Source organism: Rhinopithecus roxellana, chromosome 15 (assembly GCF_007565055.1).
Source record: "Rhinopithecus roxellana isolate Shanxi Qingling chromosome 15, ASM756505v1, whole genome shotgun sequence".
Classification (NCBI taxonomy): domain Eukaryota; kingdom Metazoa; phylum Chordata; class Mammalia; order Primates; family Cercopithecidae; genus Rhinopithecus; species Rhinopithecus roxellana.
The window spans coordinates 15,019,717-15,045,181 of record NC_044563.1 but is presented as its reverse complement, the minus strand read 5'-3'; the positions used below and the strand labels follow the sequence as shown (position 1 = coordinate 15,045,181).

General features: G+C 47.2%; 1 protein-coding gene across 2 annotated transcripts; it reads right to left on the bottom strand.

Annotated features, from left to right (window-relative positions):
* Window positions 1-6,395: 6,395 nt before the first annotated feature.
* ACCS (1-aminocyclopropane-1-carboxylate synthase homolog (inactive)) lies at window positions 6,396-24,881 on the bottom strand. Of its 2 annotated transcripts, none has more exons than XM_010378052.2 (15): window positions 24,251-24,881; window positions 23,022-23,309; window positions 19,595-19,654; window positions 17,091-17,161; window positions 15,913-15,982; window positions 15,047-15,113; window positions 13,266-13,363; window positions 12,723-12,800; window positions 11,864-11,964; window positions 11,127-11,216; window positions 9,576-9,621; window positions 9,321-9,462; window positions 7,326-7,468; window positions 7,060-7,213; window positions 6,396-6,942 (listed from the first exon to the last, which is right to left on the bottom strand). In XM_010378052.2, the coding sequence occupies exons 2-15, from the start codon at window positions 23,307-23,309 to the stop codon at window positions 6,845-6,847; spliced, it is 1,506 nt and encodes a 501-aa protein (XP_010376354.2). In that variant the 5' UTR covers window positions 24,251-24,881; the 3' UTR covers window positions 6,396-6,844. The 2 variants fall into 2 exon arrangements, with proteins under 2 accessions (XP_010376354.2, XP_030774562.1); XM_030918702.1 differs by lacking the exon at window positions 24,251-24,881 and adding an exon at window positions 23,638-24,243.
* Between the last annotated feature and the right edge of the window lie 584 nt (window positions 24,882-25,465).

Genomic DNA, 25,465 nt, shown 5'->3' with positions numbered 1-25,465 from the left:
ACCCAGTAAAACCATCTTTGAAGAGTAACAGGGAAGCGAAGATATCTTAGACAAACACAAATAGAAAGAGATTACCATCAATAGATCCTTCCTAAAGGAATTTCTTAAGAATGTATTTCAGGAAGAAAAAAATTAAAACCAAAAGGAAGTACTGCAATGAAGTAGGGCTAGGAAACAATGAAATTGATAAACCTGTGGGTAAATCAAAACAAATACTGACTGTATAAAACTAGAAAAATAATTTAGAAACTTAAAAACTAGGGCTGGGCACGGTGGCTCATGCTTATGTAATCGCAGCAATTTGGGCAGCTGAGGCAGGTGGATCTCCTGAGGTCAGGAGTTCAAAACCAGCCTGGCCAACATGGTGAAACCCCATCTCTACTAAAAATACAAAAATAAGCTGGGCATGGTGGCGCACACCTGTAATCCCAGCTACTCAGGAGGCTGAGGCAGGAAAATAGCTTGAACCCGGGAGGCAGAAGTTGCAGTGAGCCAAGATCGCACCACTGCACTCCAGCCTGGGTGACAGGGCAAGACTCCGTTTCAAAAAAAAAAAAAAAAAAACTAGGTGTAACTAATATACCAGTCAACAATATCACATGAGATGAAAGTAAAGGAGTAAGAGCTCAACGTTCTGAGGTCATTTCATGTTCAGGTAGAGGATAAAGAAGATAAAATTTAGACTTTGTTAACTATGAATGTTGACAATTTAAAGGTATCTGACAAAGGACTCATTTCCAGGATATATAAAGAACAACTACACTTCAATTAGAAAAAGACAATTTTTTAAATGAGCAAAATTCTTAAACAAACACCACACAAAAGAATATACATAAAAGGGCAATACACATATGAAAACCTGTTTAATATCATTAGCAGCAGGAAATGCAAACCACATGGAATAGCGATATCTCCACTGAGGATCTGCAAATGACCAACAAGCATATGAAAAGATGCTAAACATCACTAACTATCAGAGAAATGCAAATCGAAACCACAATGAGATATTGTCTCATATCTATTAAGATAGTTATCGAAAAAAACATACGGCCAGTGAGATGGCTCATGCCTGTAATCCCAGCACTTTGGGAGGCTGAGGTGGGCAAATCACTTGAGGTCAACAGTTCAAGACCAGCCTAGCCAACATGGTGAAACCTTATCTCTATTAAAATACAAAAATTAGCCAGGTATGGTGGTGCATGCCTGTAATCCCAGCTACTTGGGAGGCTGAGGCAGGAGAATCTCTTGAGCCTGGGATGCAGAGGTTGCAGTGAGCCGAGATAATGCCACTGCACTCCAGCCTGGGCAACAGAGCAAGACCCCATCTTAAAACAACAACAACAACAACAAAAACGTAAACAAGTGCTAGTGAGAACATGGAGACATTGGAATCCTTGTGCACTGTTGGTAGGACTGTAAAACAGTGCAACTGCTAGGGAAAACAGTATGATGGTTCCTAAAAAAATTAAGAATAGAATAACCATATGATCCAACAATTCCAATTCTGGGTATATAACCAAAAGCATTTACAGCAGGGTCTTCAAGAGATAGCTGCACACCCATGTTCATAGCAGTATATGAGTTAAAGAAAGAGGAAAGAAACATGAAAAGTGGCTCAATAGTCAAAGACAGGTTTATTTTGGAGAATAAACCTGACAGGGGCTTCTGGCTGATTTCAGTCAGGAGCATGCTCTCTCACAGACTAAGATTATTTAAGGGTTCAGGAAGAGACACCTTATGACAGGCTTGGAATATTTCTGTGTAAGGGAGAAGTTTATGGCGGAGTTGGAATGTCTCTGGCCAGAGGGGAGGTGATCTTGGAGCTGACATCTCTCCTGACGGAGAAGAGGTTATCTCGGGGCTGGCATGTCTCTAGTCAGGGAGGGGTTTGGAATGTTTCTGGTCAGAAATGTAACTTGTGGTTTATGGTCATGCTGACCTTAGCCATTAGACGGATGCCCTTCGGATTTGGGCACTTTTGGATCAATGTGAACTTTAAAATGACAGTGCTTGTCCAAGATAGCGATGCTCCTGCTCTGTCAGCAGCACTATTCACAATATCCAACAGGAGATAGCAACATAATGACCATGGATAGGTGAATGATAAATAAGACATAGACATATAATGGAATATTATTCAGCCTTAACAAGGAAAGATAGCCTATCAAATGCTATGACATGAATAACCTGTAAGGACATTATGCCAAGTGAAATAAGCCATTCACAAAAGGACCAATATTGTGTGACTCCACTTACAAGAAGTATCTAAAGTAGTCATATTCATAGAAACAAAAGGTAGAATAGTGGTTACCAAGAGCTGAGAGGAAGAGAGCAGGAAGAGTGGTTTAACTGGTATAGAGATTCAGTTTTGCAGGACGAAAAACTCCTGGAGATCTGTTTAACCACACTGGGAATGTACTTAACATTACTGAAGTGTACACTTAAAAATGGTTAAAATGATAAATGTTATATGGTTTTTTTTTTTACCAGAAGAGAAAATGCAAACTACAAAGAGATGCTTCTTTTTCTTTTTTTCAGACAGTCTCACTATGTCACCCAGGCTGGAGTGCAGTGGCGCAATCCCGGTTCACTACAACCTCCGCCTCCTGGGTTCAAGTGATTCTCTTGCTTCAGCCTCCTGAGGACCTGGGATTACAAGTGCCCGCCACCACACCCAGCTAATTTTTGTATTTTTAATAGAGACAGGGTTTCACCATGTTGGCCAGGCTGGTCTTGAGCTCCTGACCTCAGGTGATCCACCCATCTTGGTCTCCCAAAGTGCTGGGATTACAGGCATGAGCCACCATGCCCAGCCTACAATGAGATACTGCTACATACCTTTTTTACCTGATAATACCTAAAAGTTGGCAAGGATGAGGAGCTAATAGAATTTTTATACACTTCTATACATCGGTAGAATCATATTAGGAAATGGGCAGTATTTACTAAAGCCAAGCTTATCCCATTATCTAGCAGGTACATATCAAAAGGAAATGTGTATACACGTGTTCCAAAAAGTCATATTCAAGAATGTTCACAGCAGCATTATTCCTAATAGTGAAAAGCTATACACCATGGAAATTCTACTTAAAAATATAACCAGGACAGCAACATCTGCCTTGTGATGAAGTCAGGATCAAATGAGAGTGCAAACGGAAAGCCCACATGTCATTTACAGTAAGGAAGACCCCCTCTCCCTACCACATACACTGAAAACTAGTAACAATGTTGAGTTAAAAACACAATGTTCAGGCCAGGCATGGTGGCTCACGCCTGTAATCCCAGCACTTTGGTAAGCCAAGGCAGGAGGATCATCTAAGGTCAGTACATTACCAGCCTGGCCAACATGGTGAAACCCCATCTCTACCAAAAATACAAAAAAAAAAAAAAAAAAAAAAAAAAAAAATTAGCCGGATGTGGTGGTGGGCGCCTGTAGTCCCAACTACTTGGGAGGCTGAGGCTGGAGACTCACTTGAACCCAGGAGACGGAGGTTGCAGTAAGCCAGGATCGCACCATTGCACTCCAGCCTGAACAGCAAGAGCAAAACTCCATCTCAAAAAAAGAAAAAAAGAAAAAACACACACACACACAGTTTTCACAAGCACATGCATTAGCTGGAACAAAACAAAGGAATGATCAGGCATGGGACTGAGTGACAACTATGATACATCTTGAGGCATCTGCGAAAAAAATGATCTTGAGCTTCTATTTTCCCAATCTCCTGGAGGCTGACCAAAGATGAGAAATCTAATAGGTAACTCTTCTCCAATAAAGCCAGGACTCCAAAAAGCGAACTCCACAGAATGAGGCTAAACCAGAATCACATCCTTTCCTCCCTCTTCAAAAGACTGCAAGGAAAGCTGTCTCAAAGCTTGGTGTTAAAGGAGGGAAGTTAACCTGAGAAGTTGTAACCAAAACTGGCTCTTGCCAGACTAGATTTCCAGACCAAATTCACAGCAGCTGATGGCAAAAAAAAAAAAAAAAAAAAAAAAAAAAAAACCTAAACATTTAGTTTGAAGACTGCCATTGCCTCTAGTTGCCTGGTAGAAATAAACACAAAAACTCTCTTGAGGAATCTGTCTTCATCTAAGACTTCAAAGAATTCCAACAAATAAATTTCCCCCAAAAATGAACAGCTCACCAAAAAATCACTAAACCCACAAAGAATCAAGGCATCAGACAGAATACCAGAAACAAACCAGCCAAGATTTCAGACACTGGAATACTGGAAATACATACGTACGTACATACATACATACATACATACATACATAGAAAGATGCATAGAGATATATAAAAGTAATTGACCAGGTATGGTGGTTCCCGCCTGTAATCCCAGCACTTTGGGAGGCTGAGGCAGGCGGACCACTTGAGGCCAGGAGTTCGAGATCAACCTGGCCAACATGGCAAAACCTCATCTCTACTAAAAATGCCAAAAATTAGCCAGGCATAGTGGTGCACACCTGTAATCCTACCTACATTGGAGGCTGAGGCAGAATAATCACTTGAACCTGGGAGGCAGAGGTTGCATTGTGCTGAGATCATGCCACTGCACTCCAGCAGTCCAGCCTGGGCAACAGAGTGAGACTCTGTCTCAAAAAATAAACTTATTATTATTATCATTATGCTTATTGAAATGAATAAACGAGCTTGAGGTATAAAGAATAACTTTTAGAACTTCTACTAATAAAAATATATTTGCTTAAATTTAAAACTCAAATAGATTAAAGTAGATTAGACTCAGCTAAAGAATTATTAAATGGAAAAATAGACCAAAACAAATTACCCTGAATGTAGCACAGAAAGATGAGAAAGAAAACATGAAAAAGAGATTAGAAGACATGAAGACAGAGCAAGTTGATCTATATCATACATTTAATAGGAATTCCAGAAGGAGAGAAGAGGCAGAATGAGGCAGAAGAAATATTTGATGAGAACTTTCCAGAGCTGCTGAAAGAATCCACAGATGCAAGAATCCCAATACCCAAAATAAGATCAGTAAAAAGAAAATATCAAGATATATAATAGTAACACTGTATAACATCAGTGATGAGAGTATGTTTCAAAGGCATTGAGACAGAGGAAACAGATCACCTTTGAAGAAGCCACAGACTGACAGCAAGTCAGAAAATAACTATTAACCTGGAATCCTACACTCAGTGAAATTCTCTCAACAATAGAGCAAGCCAGGAGTGGTGGCTCATGCCTGTAATCCCAGCACTTTGGGAGGCCAATGTGGGTGGATCACCTGAGGTCGGGAGTTCAAGACCAGCCTGGCCAACGTAGTGAAAACCTGTCTCTACTAAAATTACAAATTAGCTAGGCATGGTAGTGCATGCCTGTAATTCCAGCTACTTGGGAGGCTGAGGCATGAGAATCACTTGAACACGCGAGGCAGAGATTGCAGTGAACAAAGATCGCACCATTGCACTGTAGCTTGGGCAACAGAGTGAGACTCTGTCTCAAATAAAATAAAATAAAATAGAGCAAAATACAGATGAGCAAAAACTGAGGGTTTATCATCAGCAGACCCTCATCAAAGGACACTGAAGTGCTATACTCCAGGCAAAAGAAAAGTGATCTCAAAAAGAAGTCTGAGGCCAGGCATGGTGGCTCACGCCTGTAATTCCAACACTTCAGGAGGCCAAGGTGGGTAGATCACCTGAGGTCAGGAGTTCAAGACCAGCCTGGCCAACATGGTAAAATCTCATCTCATCTCTACTAAAAATATAAATATCAGCCGGGCATGGTGGCAGGTACCTGTAATCCCAGCTACTCAGGAGGCAGAGGCAGGAGAATCGCTTGAACCTGGGAGGTGGAGGTTGCAGTGAGCCGAGATTGTGCCACTGCACTCCAGCCTGGGCAAAAAAGTGAGACTCCATCTCAAAAAAAAAAAAAAAAAAAAAAGGAAAGAAGGAAAGCATTGGCTTCCAAGCAGGAGTGTCAGCACATGGGAAGGCTCCTCAGGGCACAGCTTTATGGTCAGATCTAGAAGCTCATTTAGCCTCTGAATTAAGGCACCCCTGAAAATGGGGTAGGTGGCCCTTATCTGCTCCTTACAGTAGAAAAGCCAGCTTTGGTTAGCTTGGCCTCATAGCAGCCTCAATTCAGGGTTGCAGCACCAAATCTTCCCCCAACGACCAACACTAGGTCACTCTGCTTTGGGGACATCAGTGAAGGCAGCTCTTTCAAAGGAAGAGGGAGAAGGAGTTTCCTGGAAATTGAGGGACCACTTCAGCTCCCATAAACATGCCTCTCCTGACTTCCACCATAGAGTCCTGTTCACCTCGTCCCAAGCAGAAGACGGTCCCAGGATCCCGGTGTGCTGTGAGCCCAACTGTCCTAAATGTGGGGAGAACAATCTGAACAAACAACATTCATTCCATTCTCCTCGGAGTTTGGAAGTTATCACTTTTTTTTTATTTTTCTGCACACTCTCCTGTATGTGCTGTTCCTTTGACTCGTTTCCATGGCAACAAAGAAAGAGGAATAATGGTGATATCAGAAAGAAGGTACAGGTTGTTTGTTTTCTTTTCCCATCCTCAGGAGGGCTGAGGCTCTGGTTAGAAGCAGTCACGACTCCTCTATTCTGAATAACTCACAATGGAGACATCTGGACTCTCCCAGTTTTGTTTAATAGGAGAGAGGGAGGGCCCAGGCTGAACTATAGCTTAAGGAGTTTCTCACAGCTACAGCAAAAGGCAAGAAACAGTTCTTCAGGCACAAAGCCAAGTTAGACACCTTCCTGGCAAATGGCACATCCACAGTCGGTCTTCTGCAGCCCCGGAACACCCCAGGTCCACAGTGGCTGCTGGGCCCTCTGGCCACGAGGCAATGACCAGCTCACCTGCGTTGGTCACTTGGCTCCTGGCTCTGAGAGGGAGGGGGGTCTTCAGCCACTTGGGATTTGCCTGCAAGCACCTGCCGGACCCTCTGTATCCCTGGGAAGGGGAAGTGAGGGGCCAGTTGGCACTGATGGCCAGGTGGGTGGGGACAAACAAGCAGAGGCCAGAGTGAAGGCTGCAGTTAAGACTGGGTTGGGAAGGCAGGCTGCTTACCCAGGCAAAGCCGGTGGGCCTGGTCTGAGAAGACAAAGCGAAACCAACCAGGCTCTTTACACTCGAAGGCCTTGCCGAAGGACAGCAGCACCTTGTTGTCCAAAAAGCGGCGCCAGAGCAGCATTTCCTCCTCAAAGGTGCCCTTGGGCAGGTACTGAGAGGGTGGAAGGGGTTCAGGACATAGCTGAGACCCCTCACCAACTGCCCCTCACCTGCTAGAGGGAGGCCTGAAACTCCCTCCCAGTCTGCACCTCCACCGGCATTACCTTTCTCAAGTCAACCCAGATGAAGAAGCCGGCCCCACGACTCAAGAAGGGGATCCCCAACGCCCTGAGCTCTTCCGAGACGTAGGTGTGGGCAGCCTTGAGCCGGGCATGGTTTTCCGGCAGGTACACCTGGTTGATCCAGTCTGTTTGGGTGAAAGAGAGGCCAGAAGATCAATCTCCCATCAACCCTCTACTTGGTCCCGCTAGTCTAAATGCTGTAAAGAAAAAGGCCGTAAGCTGCCAGGATGCTATTGAGTCCCTCCTCTAGCTAGCTGCTGTGGTGGGGAGGATTATGAAGGGGAGGTCAAGAAGGGATGGAAATTCAGCGTTCAATGTAAAGCACCTTAAACCTAGATACTCAGCCCTGACAGCTCCGCATCCCACACTCCCTCAGGAGTCCAGAGCACAAAGTCCCCCAGGATAAAGAATCAAACCCAAGGTTTATCTAGTTCTAAAGTTCCAGAGTGATCCTTTGTAGTCCCACCAACCAAGGTTCAGATCCCATTGTGGCCAATGGCAAGGGTGGGTCCTTAGGCAACTTCACCTCTCTGATCCTCATTGTTTGTACTTTTTGTTGTTGCCATACAGTTCTAAGAATTCTAATATACGTATATGTTTATGTAACCACCACCATAGTCAGGATGCTGAACAGTTCCACCATCCTAAAGAACACCCTGATGCTGTTTACAGTCACACTGGCCCCTTCCCTGCAAGCACAGATCTGTTCTCCATCACTACAGTTTTGCCTTTTCCAGAATGTCATTGAATTGGAATTATATAGCATGTAATCTTTTAAGGCTAGCTGCTTTCACTCAGCACGATTCCTTTGAAACTATCCCATGTTGCCATGGATTTTATTGCAGAGTAGTGTTCCATTGAGTGGATGGGCCACGGTTTTTGCATCCACACATCTGTGGAAGGACATTTGGGTTGTTTCCAGTTATGGGTGATTATGAATAAAGCAGCAGTTATGGGTGATGATGAATAAAGCAGAGGTTTTTGTGTGACCATCAAGGTCAATATCTAGGAGTAGGATTGCTGAATCACTTGGCAAGTGTATGTTTAACTTTATAAGAAACTGCTGAATTCTTTTCCAAAGTGGCTGAACTACTTACACTCCTACCAGCAATGTATGAGACTTCCAGCTGCTCCTTATCTTTGTCAACACTTAATGTTGTCACTATTTTTAAAACTTTTAGCTACTATAGTGAGTGGGGTAGTATCTGGTCCTCATTTTCCTCATCTGTAAAATAATAAGGAAAATATAGGAACTCTTGCTTCCTAGGATTCTAAAGAGAATGAGATGATACAGCAGGTGCATTTGCTAGGCTCAGTAAATGGTGGCATTGACAGGTAACCTTTCCTATTTAAACTCACTATTTGAATCCAGGAATAGAACAGATTCACAGGAAGAGAGATACTTCCATTACAACGATTTTCCTTACAAGCTTCTGCTCTGTTTTTGTTGTTGTTGTTGTTGTTAAAGACATGGTCTTACTCTGTAACCCGAGCTGGAGTACAGTGGCATGACGAAGGCTCACTGTAGCCTCGACCTCACAGGCTCAAGTGATCCTCCCACCTCAGCCTCCCAAAGTGCTGAAATTACAGGCATGAGCCACCATGCTCGACCCTGCTCTGTTTTTTAAGTGCTCTCAGCTAATCATAATGAGTTCACATTAATCAAGTGCCTATTATATTCCAGGCACTATTCTAATTGAATTACAAATCACACTAACCTGTTACAGGACAGATACCATTATGATCCCTGCTTTACAGATGAGGAAACTGAGGCTCATACAGATAAAGAGGTGAAGCAAAGTGCCGCATGGCCAGAAAGTGACCAAATAGGGTATGGACCCAGTCTGGGTCCAGAGCTGGTACTCTCTAACCCTACCCTAAATTCTTCTCATACAAGAAGCATCTATGATTCCTGGCTGTTCCCAGGATGCCTCCAACCCTCCTCCCATTTTCAGGTCACCAGGCCCAGGCAGTCACCACGGTCCCGCAGCAGCTGTGCCATCTGGTACTGGACCAAGCCACTGAGGCCGTGGTAGCGGCAGAGGGAAGCCACGGCAGTGGCCACGTCCTGGTTTTCTGTGTACAGTGTGCCAAAGCGGAGCCCAGACATCCCAAAGTCCTGCAGGAAGAAGCACCCTAGGTGGTGGCCAGCCCTCCATGGAGGAAGCTGCTTCCACCCACCTCGCTGCCCTCCCACCCTCCTGACACCCCCAAGGCCAGCCAGGAACTCACCTTGCTGGTTGCCCACATCACGTGGGTCCTCTGGGGGTCAGGCAGCCTGTAGAGAGCACAGCGTGGGAACAGAGGCAACACAGAACTATGGGAACCCACATGTGTTTGGTTGAACAAATGAAGAGATGGGTGGTTGAATCTAGTTTTGGATCCGGGACAAGCCCTGGTTTCATCTCTTTGAACCACCCATTCCCATGCATCCTTTAGAGCAGGGGTCAGCAAATGACTGCCCGTGGGCCAAACCTAGCCTGCTGCCTGTTTTTTGTAAATAAAGTTTTATCGGAACACAGCCATGCTCATTCATTTACACAGCGTCTGTGGCAAAGTTGAGTGAGAGAGCATATGGCCTAGAAAGCCTAAAATATTCACCATCTGGCCTTTGCAGGAGAAGTTTGCTGGCCCCTGATCTACAGCCTCACTCAAATGTCACTCATCAAAGAGACTTTCCCTAATCACTCCCCCTGGGACGAAGCCAGTCAGGTACCCTAAACAGATCCTCTCACAGCTCCCTGGACTCTCCCTTTTAGCATTCATCATGGCCATAATCCAATGGCTGGATGTGCATTTAGCTGCTAAAATGTTTTTTTCTGGCTAGAAATTAAAGTTCCACATAGGAAGGACCTATGTCTTTCCTGTTCACTGTTGTATCTCCAGCACTTAGCACAGCACCTGCCATGAAATCGATGCTCAATTTTTTTTTGTTAATGACTAACCAAGGATCATGGACAATCACTTTTTGTCTGTGCCTCACTTTCCTAATCCAAACAATAGATGGGATTCACAATCCATGCTCCATTCACTCCTCAAGGCTTTGTGAAGATGAGAAGAGAAGGCTAATGGAAAGGACTTGGCAGGGCTGAAGCTTCTGGACAAACAGCAGGAACTGTTAGAATCCCTGAAGGTCAGATTCACAGACGGCACACATGACCTGATCCCCACTTTCTTTTTCTTCCCATAGAAACAGAGTCTCTCTACGTTGCCCAGGATGGTCTCAAACTCCTGGGCTCATGCAATCCTCCCACCTTGGCCTCCCAAAGTGCTGGGATTACAGGCATGGGCCACTGTGCCTTGAGGATGATCTGCTCCAAGTGGTCCCAAAGGTATTTTGGCCACAAATGCTTTGCTTACAGTGAACCTAATGAAAAACCCCAAAATGTAAATATCCAGAGATGTTTGGCACATGCAAGGGACTCCAGAGGTGCTGAGTGAATGAATGAGTGAGCAAATGAATGAATGAAAGAATAAAACTGGAGTGACTCTGGAGGTAAAGGAAACAGCAAACAGGCCATTTTCCCAACCACTCAGCCCTAACTTAAGGAATCCTGAGGCCGCTTCTTGGAGTTCTCAGAAATTCCACAGAATAACTTGAAAATCACTAATCTAGCCCAACCCTCCCTGCTTCTCATTAGGAGATCTGAGGACCAGTGGGATCAGCTGGGTGGAAATGGAATTGCTCTGGGCAGGCCATGCCCCGTGGGCTGAGCCAGAAAGTGGTCGGGGCTCCGTGGGATAATAGGGGCTGAGGGAGTTAGCTGAGTCGGGGAGCCTCACCTTTCCAGGCTTAGGACACTGCGGTACCCAACTGACTCCTCAAACACGGACAGCATGTAGACCTCATCCACAATCACATGCAGCTTGTGCCTGGGGTGAGGCAGGGGGTGGGGAGGAGAGACGTAGTGTGTACGGCAAATGCGTCCCGCAGGGTGGGGAGGCAATACATCAGAAAACCAGAGGGGCCAGGGTCTAGCCCCGGGTTACCAAACTTGCTTTTTCCAAAACACCTTTCTTTGACCTATTTTTTCCAACAGAAAGCCATACACATAGAGCAGGTGACAGAGGAGCTTTTGAAGCACTGTAGGGGAGAAAGGGAGCCCTCGGGCACCTCCATGGAGGGGCAGGGGCATGCACAAGAGCTCGAGTCAGAGAGACCCAGGTTCAAGTCTGCCTCCACCCCTCACTTGACCACGCTAAGGCTCAGTGAGCTGGGCATGATAACAGCATCAGTACCTGACAGGTTTGTTGTGAGGATTGTATGAGGCACATAAAGTGCTTAGCATGGTGCCTGGCCCCTAGAGTGTGCGATAATTGATAGCTATTGTTATAACGAGCCAAAGAGAAAGAGGAATGGCATCCCACAAATCCCTGCTTCCCCACTCTACTGCCAAGGAAGGGCCAAAGCGAGTAGCAGCCCACAGTGGGGTGAGGAGAGTAGAAAAACCTGCACCAAACCCACATTGGAACCCCAGGCTGCCCAGACACTGTGTCGGGGCCAGTGTGGGGTACCTCACCTCTTGGCAAATACCAGGTACTCCTGCAGCTCTTCCGGGGAGTAGATGTCACCCAGAGGGTTCTGGGGGTTGATGAGGATGAGGCCTTTGACCTTCACACCCTGAAACCATCCATTAGGGTAGGCGACCCTCAGCTCTTCCCCAAGGCCAGAGCCACACAGTCAAAGGGGGCTGGTCACTGGAAGGCTCCCAGGGAGATTTGAGGGGGACATGTTCATAACACAACATGAAGCAAACAAGCGGGACACAGAATTACATTTGCAGCATCAGATAAAGGCAGAGGACAAGGACCAGAGAGAAATGTGTCCACATGCCAGTAGGTTACCTTTGCTGGTAGAATTTTGGGTGGGCCTTTTGCAGTTTCAAAATTCCTACAGTGAGTATGTATAGCTTTCATGACCGAAGTAAAAAAATTAAGTAGATTTTTGAAAAGTAGGCGGGAAAGGAATCACTGGAATACTGGTCTCTGCTCTTCTTTGGGAGTCCTCAGGTCCCCTCAAAGTGAGCAAGATTGCCCCCTCAAATGACCAGGGAGACTCGTTAAGCCACAGTCTCCTACACTCCACACTTGACTCACTGAACCAGAAGCAGACGGATCAGCGATGGGGGTATCCTTAGTGACGTTCCCTGGTTGATTCTCTGTGAACTGAGGTCTAAGAGTCTGTTTTGAAAGGGAAGACCCTCCCTGGGCAGGGTTCTGCCTGACTCCCAGAATAATTCTGTGCTACCACCCTACCTGTCTGTCCTCATCACTGAGTACCAACCCTACTCCTGGGAGGAGATCAGCCACAGGAAGAGGGGTCCAGGCCCTGCTCAGACCCACCCACTCCCAGCCTTGGGTTTGATTTGATCCCCAGACCTCAGAGTGAGCTTCTCGCAGGGCCGTCTCCAGCTTCTCCACTGTGAGCTGGAAGGGGCGTGTGTCTAGCCCAGTGACCTGGAAAAAGACCCATCAGAGCCACCAGCCACATTCAGTGACCACTGCCCCCCAAAACACACATGAACTCTCAGGTCTCTCCTCCCCTGTAAACCCCAGCCTCCTCAGAAGAGTCTCTGGAAAAGCAGGTAGGCCCCCCGCTTACTGCCATCCACCCCCACCCCATCACTTCAGGGACCCCCTCATCACTCTCGGGTGCTATGCTTAGGTCTGCCCTGCTCTGTTCCCACCTCACTGTTTCTGGGTCTGGCTCTTGGCTTCTACATCAACCCCAGGGATCTCAGAGACTGGAACTTTGGAACCACTGGGGATCCCAGGCACAGGCAGCCATGTGGCAACAGAAGGCTCCATTCCCTACTCATCACAACCCCAGAGTCCTCAGCATGGACGACCCTCAAATTCAGACTCAGGAAACTCTTGACCACAGGCACGCCCAGGTTCCACCTGGGAAGCCAAGACTCTTACCTCACTGTCCAAGTAGACATAGGCCAGTCGGACGTTGCCGTAGAGACACACGTGCTGTGTGATGGCGCCATAGTAAGGGGTGGGGATCAGGAAAGCCTCTGGGGGGCAGGAGTGGGTGAGGGCCTGTCACTTTCTGGCCAGAACACCCCAGCCCCTCTGTCCACTGTCCCCACTCCCTCTCCAAGCCTTTAACTTCCTTGGGGACCATTTGGGGCATGCTTGCACTCTCAACTCCCAAAACACTTTGGAAAGCTTGGATCCACTGAGATCAGCCCGATATGGTTTGGCTGTGTCCCCACCCAAATTTCATCTTGAATTATAGCTCCCATAATTTCCATGTGTCACGGGAGGGACTTGGAGGGAAGTAATTGAATCATGGGGGCAGGTCTTTCCTGTGCTGTTCTAGTGATAGGGAAGTCAGTCCCACAAGATCTGATGGTTTTATAAAGGGGAGTTCCCCTACACAACCTCTCTTGCCTGCCGCCATGTAAGATGTGACTTTGCTCCTCATTCGCCTTCCACCATGATTGTGAGGCCTCCCCAGCCATGTGGAACTGTGAATCCATTAAACCTCTTTCCTTTATAAATTACCCAGTCTTGGGTATGTCTTTATTAGCAGCATAAGAACAGACTAATACAGCCCCCTTTCTAATTATTAACAGTTAACATTTGCTAAGCATTTAATGATGTGATGGGAAATGCACTGAACATTTGCTTCTATTTTATCTCATTTGCTCCTGACAGTCTCTGAAGTAGGTACTATTTATTATATCCTAACTTTATAGATGGGGAAACTGAAGCTTAGAAGGTTCCTGTTCTTGATTGTTCTGGAATGGGCAGGAAATTGCCTATCATATCCTTACAATGAATCTCTCTTTGATGGTTCAAATCCTGGTTACTACCTCTCTTTGTGTGACTTTGACAAGTTAACCTCCTGTGCCTTAGTCTTCTCATCTGTAAAATGGAGATCATCATAGAACCAACCTCATAGAAGTATTGTGAGGATTAAATGAAATGCTCTGCATAAAGCCTTAGGCCAGACCCTGGAACATAGTACGGGGTCAATAAATGTTACTAATAATCTCATTATTAATTAAGCTACCATGAATGGGTCTCTTTTCCTTGCAACCAATAACCCCTGACCATAACTGATTCTTAAAACAATCGGCTCTTGCAGCAGGCACTGCTGGCTGGCTGCCCACTCAACAGCCATTCCAATATCCTTCCGTGCTAAGACAGCACCAGTTTTTTCAGGTATGACCAACAACATGTTTAAGGAAGGTTGGCCTTCCCCTAGCCCTGGGGGACAAACCACATCCGGTTTCAAGCAACCCTGGTTTTTTTAGTCCCCTTTGCCAGGGACCATTTTGGAGACAGGTTTATGAGTCAATTCTGGTCAGGAAGATAGAAGGGGGCCTCTTCTGGGAAACAGCATCCCTATCCCCATCTCCTGATAAAAAAGAGACAGGCACGGCACGACCACATCCCATTCTTCCTGCTCTAAGACACACTGTCATGTGATGATGCAACAGCCACCTTATGAGCATGAAGCAGCCAAGGTCATGGCAAAGAGAAAGCCCAGGACCCTAACATCACACTAACTTCCCCTGGAACTGCTGACCCCCGGGTGCTTTGTCAAGCCACTTATTCACACCCCCTGCAGTCTAGTATATTCTAGTGTGCCTGAAAGCATACTATTGCAGCCCTTGAGGCCAGGCAATGGGGGTCCCTGTAGGCACAACGGGGCTGTCAGTGCAGGGCAGGCCACAGAGATCACTTACCCCCAGCCTCACACAGCACCGTGGCCAGAGCAGAGAAGAGCGAGGCACCACCATTCAGGACAACCACCTAAGGGTGACATATCCAAGGGATGAAGATGAACCAGTTCCAGGAGTGGGCGGGGACACGCAGCCTCCCAGGAAAGCACAGAGGGAACGCCAGGCCCTGCCTTGGTGCCACCTGGGGCTCTGTCACAACAAAGCCACTAGACTAACAGCCAAGCTCATCCGTGTGGACCCTGCTCCAGATTATCTGAGCCAGGAAGAGAGGGCTGGTCACTAAGAGGGTCTTGCCTGAGGGTGTGGAGGCAGAAGGCCCACAGAACAACATGGGGTGGAAATTGTACCCAAACTCTAAACATCGAGGAGGGAGAAGGTATTCCTAATTCTACTTTGAAACAAATCAAAACTATGTGAAGGGCAGATCTCAACCCCAGCTTACTCTCAGGCCAGCCAAAAGGTGGGGAATGGAGGCCAGGCTTAGTGGCTCACACCTGTAATCCCAGTACTTTGGGAGGCTGAGGTGGGCAGATTACTTGAGGTCTGTAGTTTGAGACCAGTCTGACCAACATGGTAAAACCCCATCTCTACTAAAAATACAAAAATTAGCCAGATGAGGTGGTGCACGCCTGTAATCCCAGCTACTCGGGAGGATGAGGCAGGAGAATCACTTAAACACAAGAGGCAGAGGTTGCAGTGAGCCAAGATTGCACCACTACATTTCAGTCTGGGTGACTGAACAAGATCTGTTTGGAAAAAAAAAAAAGAAAGAAAGAGAGAGAAAGAAAGAAAAGAAAAGAAAGGAGAAAAGAAAGAGATGGAGAGGGGAGGCAGGAGAACAGGAAGGAGCAGTGGAGGGGGCTACTCACATTCTCTGGTCTGAGTGGCGCTGGGCTCTTGCAGTAGAAAGACAGGAACTTGGCCACTTCCTCCCGGAGGCTGAAGATAAGACAAACAGGCAGTGCTTGCCAGATGGTCCCCAACCCACGGTATATCCCAAAGCTCCTCTGGTGAATCCTCAGACAGCTGCCACCACTCTTCCCTAATTTCCCACGATGGGGGTGTGGGTGCATCTGTCTCCACTCCTTAGCACCCACCTTCTCCTCCCCACTACCCACATGCATTGCAGTGGACACCCCACCGCACCTAATCAGGTGATTTCAGGGATTATCAAAAGTAACACTCTCTATGGAGATCTAGCTAATTATACTAATAAACATTATTACTACAATAACTATTAGCACTATTATTGTTGCTCATATTTTTTGAGCATTTACCTTATACAAATGTTATTTAGAAAATTTTTATTTACTCTTCATAATAATCCTATGATGTGGCTACTACTATCATTATTATTATTATTCCCATTGCGCAAAGAAACAAAAACCGAGATTTAAAGGAATTAAGTCACTTGCTGGTAAGAGGCAAAGTCCACACAAGCCCAGTGGTCTGACTCCAGGGTCCACCACCCCAATGACTACACTAGAAGAACACATGCTTTGCAATCAGCCTTGGGATCAGGTCCTGCTCAGCCGCTGAGCCCTTAGAACAGTGTCCCCAAGCAAGTGTTCAACAAGCACAAGCTACTATTAGTGTTACTTACCACCTCCCCTTTTAGCATTAGGAAAAGGCCCCAGCCAGCTACCCCAACAGCAATTATGGCTTCTCTAAAGCTACCAACAAAGCAGGGACAAAGACTCCTCGCCTGAAGGCCCTCCCCATGCTACAGAGCCAGGTTCCCAGAAACCAGACTAGAGAGCCCCTGTGCTGAGGTGGGACTGGCAAGAGACCCCAGGTCACCAGGTATCCGGAACTAGGCCCTCAGCCTACTGCAGGCTTTCTCAGCCTCCCACTACTGATGTTCGGGGCCGGCTCATTCTTCGTGGTGGCGGCTGTCCTGTGCATTGTAGGAAATTTAGCAGCAACCCTGACCTCTACACACCAAATGCCAGGGGCACCTGACTTCCCAGTTATAACAACCAAAAATGTCTCCAGACATTGCCACACATCCCCAGGGGGCCAAACTCACCCTATGGCAACTACTTACAACAGATGTCCCCTCCAGTCAGCGTACTGCAGCAGGGACGGCTCCACTCTCTGTATGTCGCTCTGACTCAGCTGGGGACAGACAGGGAAGAGCAGGGCTGAGGGCCGGCACTGCTACCTGCATCCACAGCACAGGGCAGGTAAAGCTGAATGCTTGTTCTGCTCATCAGAGAAACCGTGAGAGGGACAGACAGTGACAGCTTTCTCATACCTATGTTCCAGGTGAGGAAACTGAGGTCCAAAAAAATGAGGTCACTCAGCCAAGGTCACAGAGCTGGCGAGTGGCAGAGCTGAGACAAAAACCCCAAATTTTTGACTCCTAGTCTGGCACTCTTTATACAACACTGCCACCTAAAAAAATTGGAGGGGTGGGTTTGCAGAAGCAGTAACGGGAGATCACACTGATCAGCAACCCCATGGGGCGACAGAAGACACTGAGAGCTAGAACCTCAATCTTGGCTCCAACTTCTACAGGGACTTAGGCCACTGTCTTCCTGTAAGCTCAGCTTGACCTCACACTTTGGAAAACGTAGCAGTTTCTAGACCACCCACTCCCTGACCAGGTGCTAGGTTAGAAACTCCTACTCTTGTAGGCACTTTGTCAAAGAAGGGCCAATGCAGGGGCCTTGCGCACTGAGGCCAAAAGGAAGAAAAGGAATCAGCCACTTCTACATAACTGGGTCCAGCCTTCGCCCTCTCTCCCTTCCTCCCTTAGAGCCACAATGTCCAATATGGTAGCCACTGGCCACATGTGGCAAATGAGCATTTGAAATGTGGTTCAACTGAATTAAGACACACTGGATTTTGAAAAGTTGGTAGGAAAAAAGTATGTAAAATATATCATTAATAATTTTTTTTTTTTTTTTGAGACGGAGTCTCACTCTGTCGCCCAGGCTGGAGTGCAGTGGCAGGATCTCAGCTCACTGCAAGCTCCGCCTCCTGGGTTTACGCCATTCTCCTGCCTCAGCCTCCCGAGTAGCTGGGACTACAGGCGCCCGCCACCTCACCCAGCTAGTTTTTTGTATTTTTTAGTAGAGACGGGGTTTCACCGGGTTAGCCAGGATGGTCTCGATCTCCTGACCTTGTGATCTGCCCGTCTTGGCCTCCCAAAGTGCTGGGATTACAGGCTTGAGCCATCACGCCCGGCCCATTAATAATTTTTATACTGATGACATGCTGAAATGGTCATATTTTGAATATATTGGGCTAAATAAAATATATTATTAAAATTAATTTTTACCTGGCATCTTTTTTATTTTTTTAATAGAAAATTTAAATTGCTATATGTGGCTCACCTTTTATTTCAGTGCTTAGCTGCCTGAGAAGGAGAAGCTGGCTTTAGGTAAAACAGGCCTTTAAAATCTATTCCCTGGCCAGGCACAGTGGCTCACACCTGTAATCCCAGCACTTTGGGAGGCTGAGGCAGGCGAATCACGAGGTCAGGAGTTCGAGACCAGCCTGGCCAAAATGATGAAACCCTGTCTCTACTAAAAACACAAAAATTAGCCAAGCATGGTGGTATGTGCCTGTAATCCCAGCTACTTAGGAGGCTGTGGCAGGAGAATTGCTTGAATCCGGGAGGAGGGGGTTGTAGTGAGCTGAGATGATGCCACTACACTCCTGCCTGGGCAACAGAGCGAGACTCCATCTCAAATAAATAAATAAATAAAATATATTCCCTATAAGCCCTTCCCCTTGGGGTTGAGATTTGTCACCTTTGGAAATATGTTCCTTTGGGTTAAGCATTGCTGTCTCTACAAACCCAAACTCTGCCACTGCCACCTTGGGAGACACATTTATTAGACATTGTCAGTGGTTGCTAAGATGGCTCACCCCAGCTCAAGAAATCGGATTATAAAATTTCAAAAATGTTTCAAGCTGTGGTAAAACAGCCACTTTTAAAAAGCAAATTAATATAAACGGACAATGAAATAAATTATCTTACAAACAAAGGTGATAAGCACTCAAACATCATCGCTTCCTGATTTGCTAGTACCTTTTACTATCTATGCTTTTGAGGTCAGTTCTGTCTACGTGTCTATATGGTGAAAATACTACATAAGTGTGCCCGTGCACCTCTCTTCCAACTCTACCTGCAGTGATATCACAAGAGGAGGTTGAAATTGGCCATGGTGGGAGTATTTACACTATGGAAATTGGCAAAGCTACACATCAGGGGTTTATTTTTGTCCCCCTGAAGAGCTACTTGCTAAATATCTACACCACAAAGCACTGAGTGTTTCCCTCTGAGATCAGGGGACCCAACACAGCAGGAGGGACTGTGTGAAATAAGAGTCTGCAAAGATGAAAAAATAGGACTAGAGGGGGAAAGTAACTCACTTAAGATCACACAGAAAACTGTCCCAAGGTAGGCCTGGAACCTGGGTCTCCTGATTCCCAGGCCAGGGCCACTGAGCCAAGCAGCAGGCTCCTGTTGGGAAAGCATCCCAGGGAAGACAGCTCCTCGGAGCTGGTGATGCCCCCCAGAGGTGCCCTAGGACTTACCCGCCAGGACAGCAGGTCAAAGCAGAGTTTGTTCTCACTGACACCCAAGTTGATGATACCCTGGAGATGAGAGGCACAGAGGCAGGGTTAGCATGGCAGGTGGGTGCCAGTGAAAGGCCCCAGGAGCCCATGGAGGCAGCAAAACAAAATGGGAGCTCTCTACAACCCCACCCTTTCAACCACCCCTCCTTGATTTTGCTCAAGATGTGCCTTCTGACCAGCTGCCTGATTCCATCTTCCCATTTCTAAAGCTCTGTCCAAATGCCATGTCCTCCAGGAAGTCCCCCCTATAATGCCACCTGGAAGGGATCTTTTCTTCTGCATCCCACAGCTCTTGATCTGTCCCCTTTAGAGCACTGGTCAGTTTCCACCCCAGGTCACAGGGATTGACATACACACCATATCTCCCATACTGAGGGTAAGCTCCCTGAAGGACAGATGTGTGCTGAAGACACCGCCATGTCTCTGGAGGGGCTTAGTGGGACTCAATACACATTTACAGAATGAAAGAATAGAGAGGGTATATTGGCAGTCTGGCAGGAACAGAAGCAAAGGTGGGTGTAGATCAAGAAGAAGTTCCTTTGCCAGTGCAAATACTCCCCCAGGAGACCCTGCAACATTATACAATACCTTGATCCCCACTCCATAGGCATTTATTGTCATAGGAGAGGCTGACAGGCATAACCCGAGCTCTCCCTTACAGAGTCCCCAGGGAGACTCGGTGCAGGCCTCATGCACAGCTAACTGCTGACCCCTGAGTTACTGCAGGGGAAGTGAAGGAAGGAAGATGAAAAAGTAAAACCTGAATGAGCTCAGACTATGACAAAATGAAAGGCAATGCTCCTTCATGCCCTGGGAAGCAAGCTGGGAAGCTCCTCCAAACAGAGTCAATCTATTCACACATCCTGGCAGCTTTAACTTTAAAACACATGCACAGTCCAACCATGTCTCACCCTCCACTGCTGGGACCCTGGTATGAGCCACCATCATTTCTTGTCTATATTATTACAACAGCTTCCCTCCTCTCTCTGTGCGTTCTCTTACCTGCCAAGTCAAATCTCCATACAGCAGTCCAAGTCATCTTTCCAAACCCCAAATCAGATCACACTGCTCCTCCTTTGAATACCTCTTATTCCACTTTGTCCAAAATCAGAAGGCCCACCAGGTCCTCTGGCCCTACAGGATCTATGACCTCCACCACCCCATCACCTTTCTGACCTCGTCACCTGCCCATCTTGGTTTTGGCTTTATTCCAGCTCCAGTGGCCCCTCTGCTGTCCCTTGAACTCGTCAAGCATGATCCAAGCCTGGAGCCTTTGCACTGGCTCTTCCCTCTACTGGGAATGCTCTTCCCTAGATAACTGCATGGCTCACTCCCTGTGGCAGGCAGCCTCTAAGGTCCCAGCCTCCTGGCATTCACACCCCTTGAGTGTGGGCTGGGCCTAGCAATGTGCTTCTAATGAACAGAATAGGCAGATGGGGTGGGATGTCACTTCTGAAGTCAGGTTATAAAGAGTCTAAGGCTTCCATCTTGGGTACCCATGACCTCACATTCTCTCTTGAATCACTTGCCCTGAGAGAATCCAGTTACCATGTCATGAGGCAATTCTGTGAAGAAGCCCACATGGAGAAGAACTGAAGCCTGCCAATAAGCATGAGAGTGTCACTGGAAGTAGAGCCTCCCACCCAATCCCCTGGCTCCAAGTCAACCTTTCAGATGAGACCACAGCCCCAGCTTTATGGCACCTTCACAAAAGATCTTGTGGCTAGGCACGGTGGCTTGGTCAGGCACAGTAGCTCATGCCTGTAAACCCAGCACTTTGGCAGGTTGAGGCAGGCGGATCACCTGAGGTCAGGAGTTCGTGACCAGCCTGGCCAACATGGCAAAACCCCATCTCTACTAAAAATACAAAAATTAGCCGGGCACAGTGGCACACGCCTGTAATCCCAGCTACTCAGGAGGCTGAGGCAGAATCACTTGAACCCGGGAGACAGAGGTTGTGGTGAACCGAGATTGTGCCACTGCACTCCAGCCTGGGTGACACAGCAACACTCCGTCACAAAAAAAAAAAAAAAAAAAAAAAAAAAAAAAAAAAAAGATCTTGAGCCTGAGGCATCCACCAGGATTCCTGAACCCCAGAAATTATGCACTGTTATTTTAACTTGCTAGATTTGAGGTCATTTGTTATGCAACAATAGATAACTAACACAACCCCTCTCTTTTTCCAGGTTTCTGCTCAAATGTTCACCTTATTAAAATAGCCTTCTGTGACCTCCTTCTACTTAATAGCAACATCCCCAGCCCACCCATCATTCTCTGTCTTCTTTATGTTTCTGTCTTCCTGTCTTTCTGTCTCTGTCTTCCTGGTTTATGTTTCTCTATAGTATTTACCACCACATAGTATATATATTTTTTCTCTGTCCATTCACTGTCTGTCTCCCTAACTAGCATATGAGCTCTATGAGGATAAGAACTTTGTTTCTGTTCACATCTATATGGTAGATGCTCAACAAATAAGGATTATTAAAGGGTTACTGTAACAACTTTCTGACTTCTGAAGGCATTATGAGAATAGCTTATATTGGGGACAGAAAATATTAATAATAGCAGCTATCATTTATTGAGTAGCACTGTGCTAAAAACTTCATATACTTGCTCTCATTTAATCTTGACTCTTCTACACAGTAGGTATTATTATCCCATTTTATTTTATTTTTGTTTGTTTGTTGTTATTTTGAGACAGGGTCTCACTCCGTTGCCCAGGCTAGAACGCAGTGGCGTGATCTTGGCTCACTATAGCGTTGACCTCCAGGTTCAAGCAATCCTTCCACCTCAGCCTCCCCAGTAGCTGGGACCACAGGTGCACACCACCACACCCTGCTAATTTTTTTATTTTTATTTTTTTGTGGTGATGGGGTCTTGCTATGTTGCCCAGGCTGGTCTCAAACTCCTGGCCTCAAGTGTTCCCTCTGCCTCAGCTTCCCAAAGTGCTGGGATTACAGGCGTGAACCACCATGCCTGGTGTCATTATTTCATTTTAGAGATAATTTAAGATTCAAGGAAGTGAAGTAACTAGCTCAGCAATAAACAACCTATAAGTAAAACAGTTGCGACCTGAACCTTAGTTCTGCCCTAGTTCTAAAGCTGGACAGTTGACAGGTCATGGGTCAGAATCCATAGAAGAATATTGTGTGGCTCTTGAATTCCTCCCTCACAAATCAAGGTCCCCTATATTCCAAATGGACCATTTCCTGATCCAGGCAGTACACTGGAGCCTCTCTAAACTACATCAGAAGCCCTCTTGGAGGTCAGAGGACCATAACTCCAACCTCACAAGAGCAGGCTGGATGCTGCCTTATTGGTCAAGGTAGGGTACCCCACCCTGCAGTTCCCTCTTGGGTGCCAGTGGGAGGGGACCTTAACTCACACTGGGGTTCTTGTTCTCATCATACTCATCCATGTGGTAGGTCCTGTAGCCCTCCTCAGCAGAATCCCAGAACCATTTAATCATTCTTCCTCTAGAGGACAGGTAGGAGGTATCAGAGGAGAGCATGGCAGGATCACCCACTCCAGGGAGCTCTGGCAGCTTCTGGTCCAGTTTTCTGGAGCATTCTCCTTCCAGATCATCCCCATGGCTACTGCCCAGGTCCTGCATGCAGGTGGGGCCCAGACAGGTGGTGGGAGCACTGAAGTCCTTTTGAGGAAGTGTGAACATCTGCAAACAGACAAAATTCACAGGCCTGCTCAAGGCATTTCCACAACACCAAGCATCAGAAAGGAGTTGGAATCATGGGAGTTCCCTTTCTCTTATTCCCTTCCTTTAGGTTTATGCACTCATCACTTCCTGTGTCCCTTAGTTGTAACCATATGTGCAATGACTTCAACAAGAAAAATCTGTTAAGGACCTACTATGTGCCAGGGACTGCACTTGCCATATTTATATGACTTTAATGTATTGCTGCTTTAGCGTGTTCTACTTCTGCGTAAGCTTTTCACTCTGCAGCCTAAGGGGTCATCAACATTCTTTTTCCATCCCTGCTCACCTCAATTACCAAATGCCAGGTTAAAATTTCCTGAGTTAAAGCAGAGCATCGCCTGGGAGTCCTGGGGGTCTTGTGGTGTAAAGGGTAGGATGAGATCATGTGGTAGTCTGAGGCGGATAGTGGGTGGGAACCGAGGGGAGGGAGGAATGGGGGTCTCCATAAGTGCAGGCACCCCAGGCAGAGCTCCAGTGACTGCCTCTTCAGTCCTGAAGAAAAGAGGTGTGGACACCAAGAAGCGGGTGGTCTACTCCTGCCCGCAGGTGTGAACTCCTTCACTTCTCTAAGCCAGTTTAGTTTCCTCATCTGCACAGTGGATATAAAAGTAACCACCTCGGTTTGGCCGTGAAGATACAAATATATGAAGATACAAATATATGGGTTAGTGACAATAAAGTACTTAGAACAAATCCTGGCTGATGACAAAAGTTCAATAAAATATGAGTCATTAGAGCGTAAGTAACTCCTCGCCAATTTTCCAGTCCTGATGCACAACACAAGCTCTGATACACCGGGTGCACCAGAAACTCAGGGGGTACCCGCAGTTAAAGTTTCCTCTGCCAAGTCTTCTCAGCGGGACTCTTTAAATTGGCTGGGTTCTCCCGAGAGCGCTCACCTCCAGCTCTCCCGACAGCCCAGGTCCGAGGAAGTGCAGCACCGTGGGCGGAAGCCGGGGTGGGAGCAAAGCCTGGGATCTGGGAGCGGCGGGGTTCGAGCCTCCAGGCGTCCAGCGGGATGGCGGCGAATCCACAGCCAGACACCCGCACCCGATTAGGCAGGCCTTGGAATCCCGCAAGTGGGGCCTCTACCGCGCACGAAGAACCGAAATGGCCTTCTACAGGGCGGAGGATGTCTCGCGAGAGAAGGCTCCAGGTTTCCAGGCGAAGGAAGTGTGATCGGTGCCAAGGGATTCGAGACGGAAGGGCAGAGGCTTTTGCAAAATGCACACAGGGAGGCCTGAACGGCTTCCTCCTCTTCAAAGTAGGGGATCCCACCCACTTGGCGGAGCTGGAGGAGCTGGCACTCAGCAGGCGCGCATCACGTGTCGGTTTCCTCCGCCGGTAAACGCCCTCCGTCCGGCTCGTTACGCACGGGTGAGGACAGCGCCGCCCTGCGCTCAATGCGCTCCGACTAGGAGACTGAGGGCCATCCGCCCCGGGGCGGGCTTCCTGGCCTGCTCAGGGCACAGTTTGTTCCCTCGCAAGTCAGGCCGGGTGCCGTCGCGGCGGGGCCTAAGCTTTAAGGGTCGCACACGAGGTCGGACCGCGGGACCAGGAAAAGGGAAAGGGGCCCCTTTCAGCAAGGAAGGGGCGGACCGCCGGTTCCCACCTCCACTCTGGGTGGCCTGCGTGTGCGCAGCCGCCGCCGGGCCGGGTGGAGTCAGTCACCTCCCTCTGCCACCTGGCCTTGGTTCTCCAGTTTTCAAAGGAGGTTAGAGCCACAGAAATTTCTTGGCCAGAGTATGCTTGGCTGCGGCCCACGCAAAGGGCTTTTTAGATTCGGGTGTGAGCATCCTTGTGGCCTTTCATCGCAGCTTGTCATTTCTGCCCGTTTTATTTGTAGGGGATTTTCTTTAGCCCTCATAGGTTCTTAGTTGGGGGAGACTCCGGTTACAAAAGACAAATTAACAAGAGAAAAACAAACACAAATTTACTGACATGTATATTTCATTTATACATGAGAAATACGAAGGGAATGAGTCGTTCTGGAAGAGGTGACTTTGAATTCCATTTTTTATAGCATCTTCAATAAAGAACAGTAATTTTTTTAAGTTACAAGACAAAGAAATAGGACTTGGAGTCTCTCCAGGAGGCAACTTGTGAGAAGGTAG

Coding starts and splice junctions, on each gene's coding strand:
- ACCS (XM_030918702.1), bottom strand. CDS start 23,940: ATGAGGAAACTAAACTGGCTTAGAGAAGTGAAGGAGTTCACACCTGCG. Junction 23,310..23,637: donor CCTGGCATTTGGTAATTGAG/GTGAGCAGGGAT, acceptor GTCTGTTTGCAG/ATGTTCACACTTCCTCAAAA. Junction 12,801..13,265: donor ATGTCTACTTGGACAGTGAG/GTAAGAGTCTTG, acceptor GTCTTTTTCCAG/GTCACTGGGCTAGACACACG.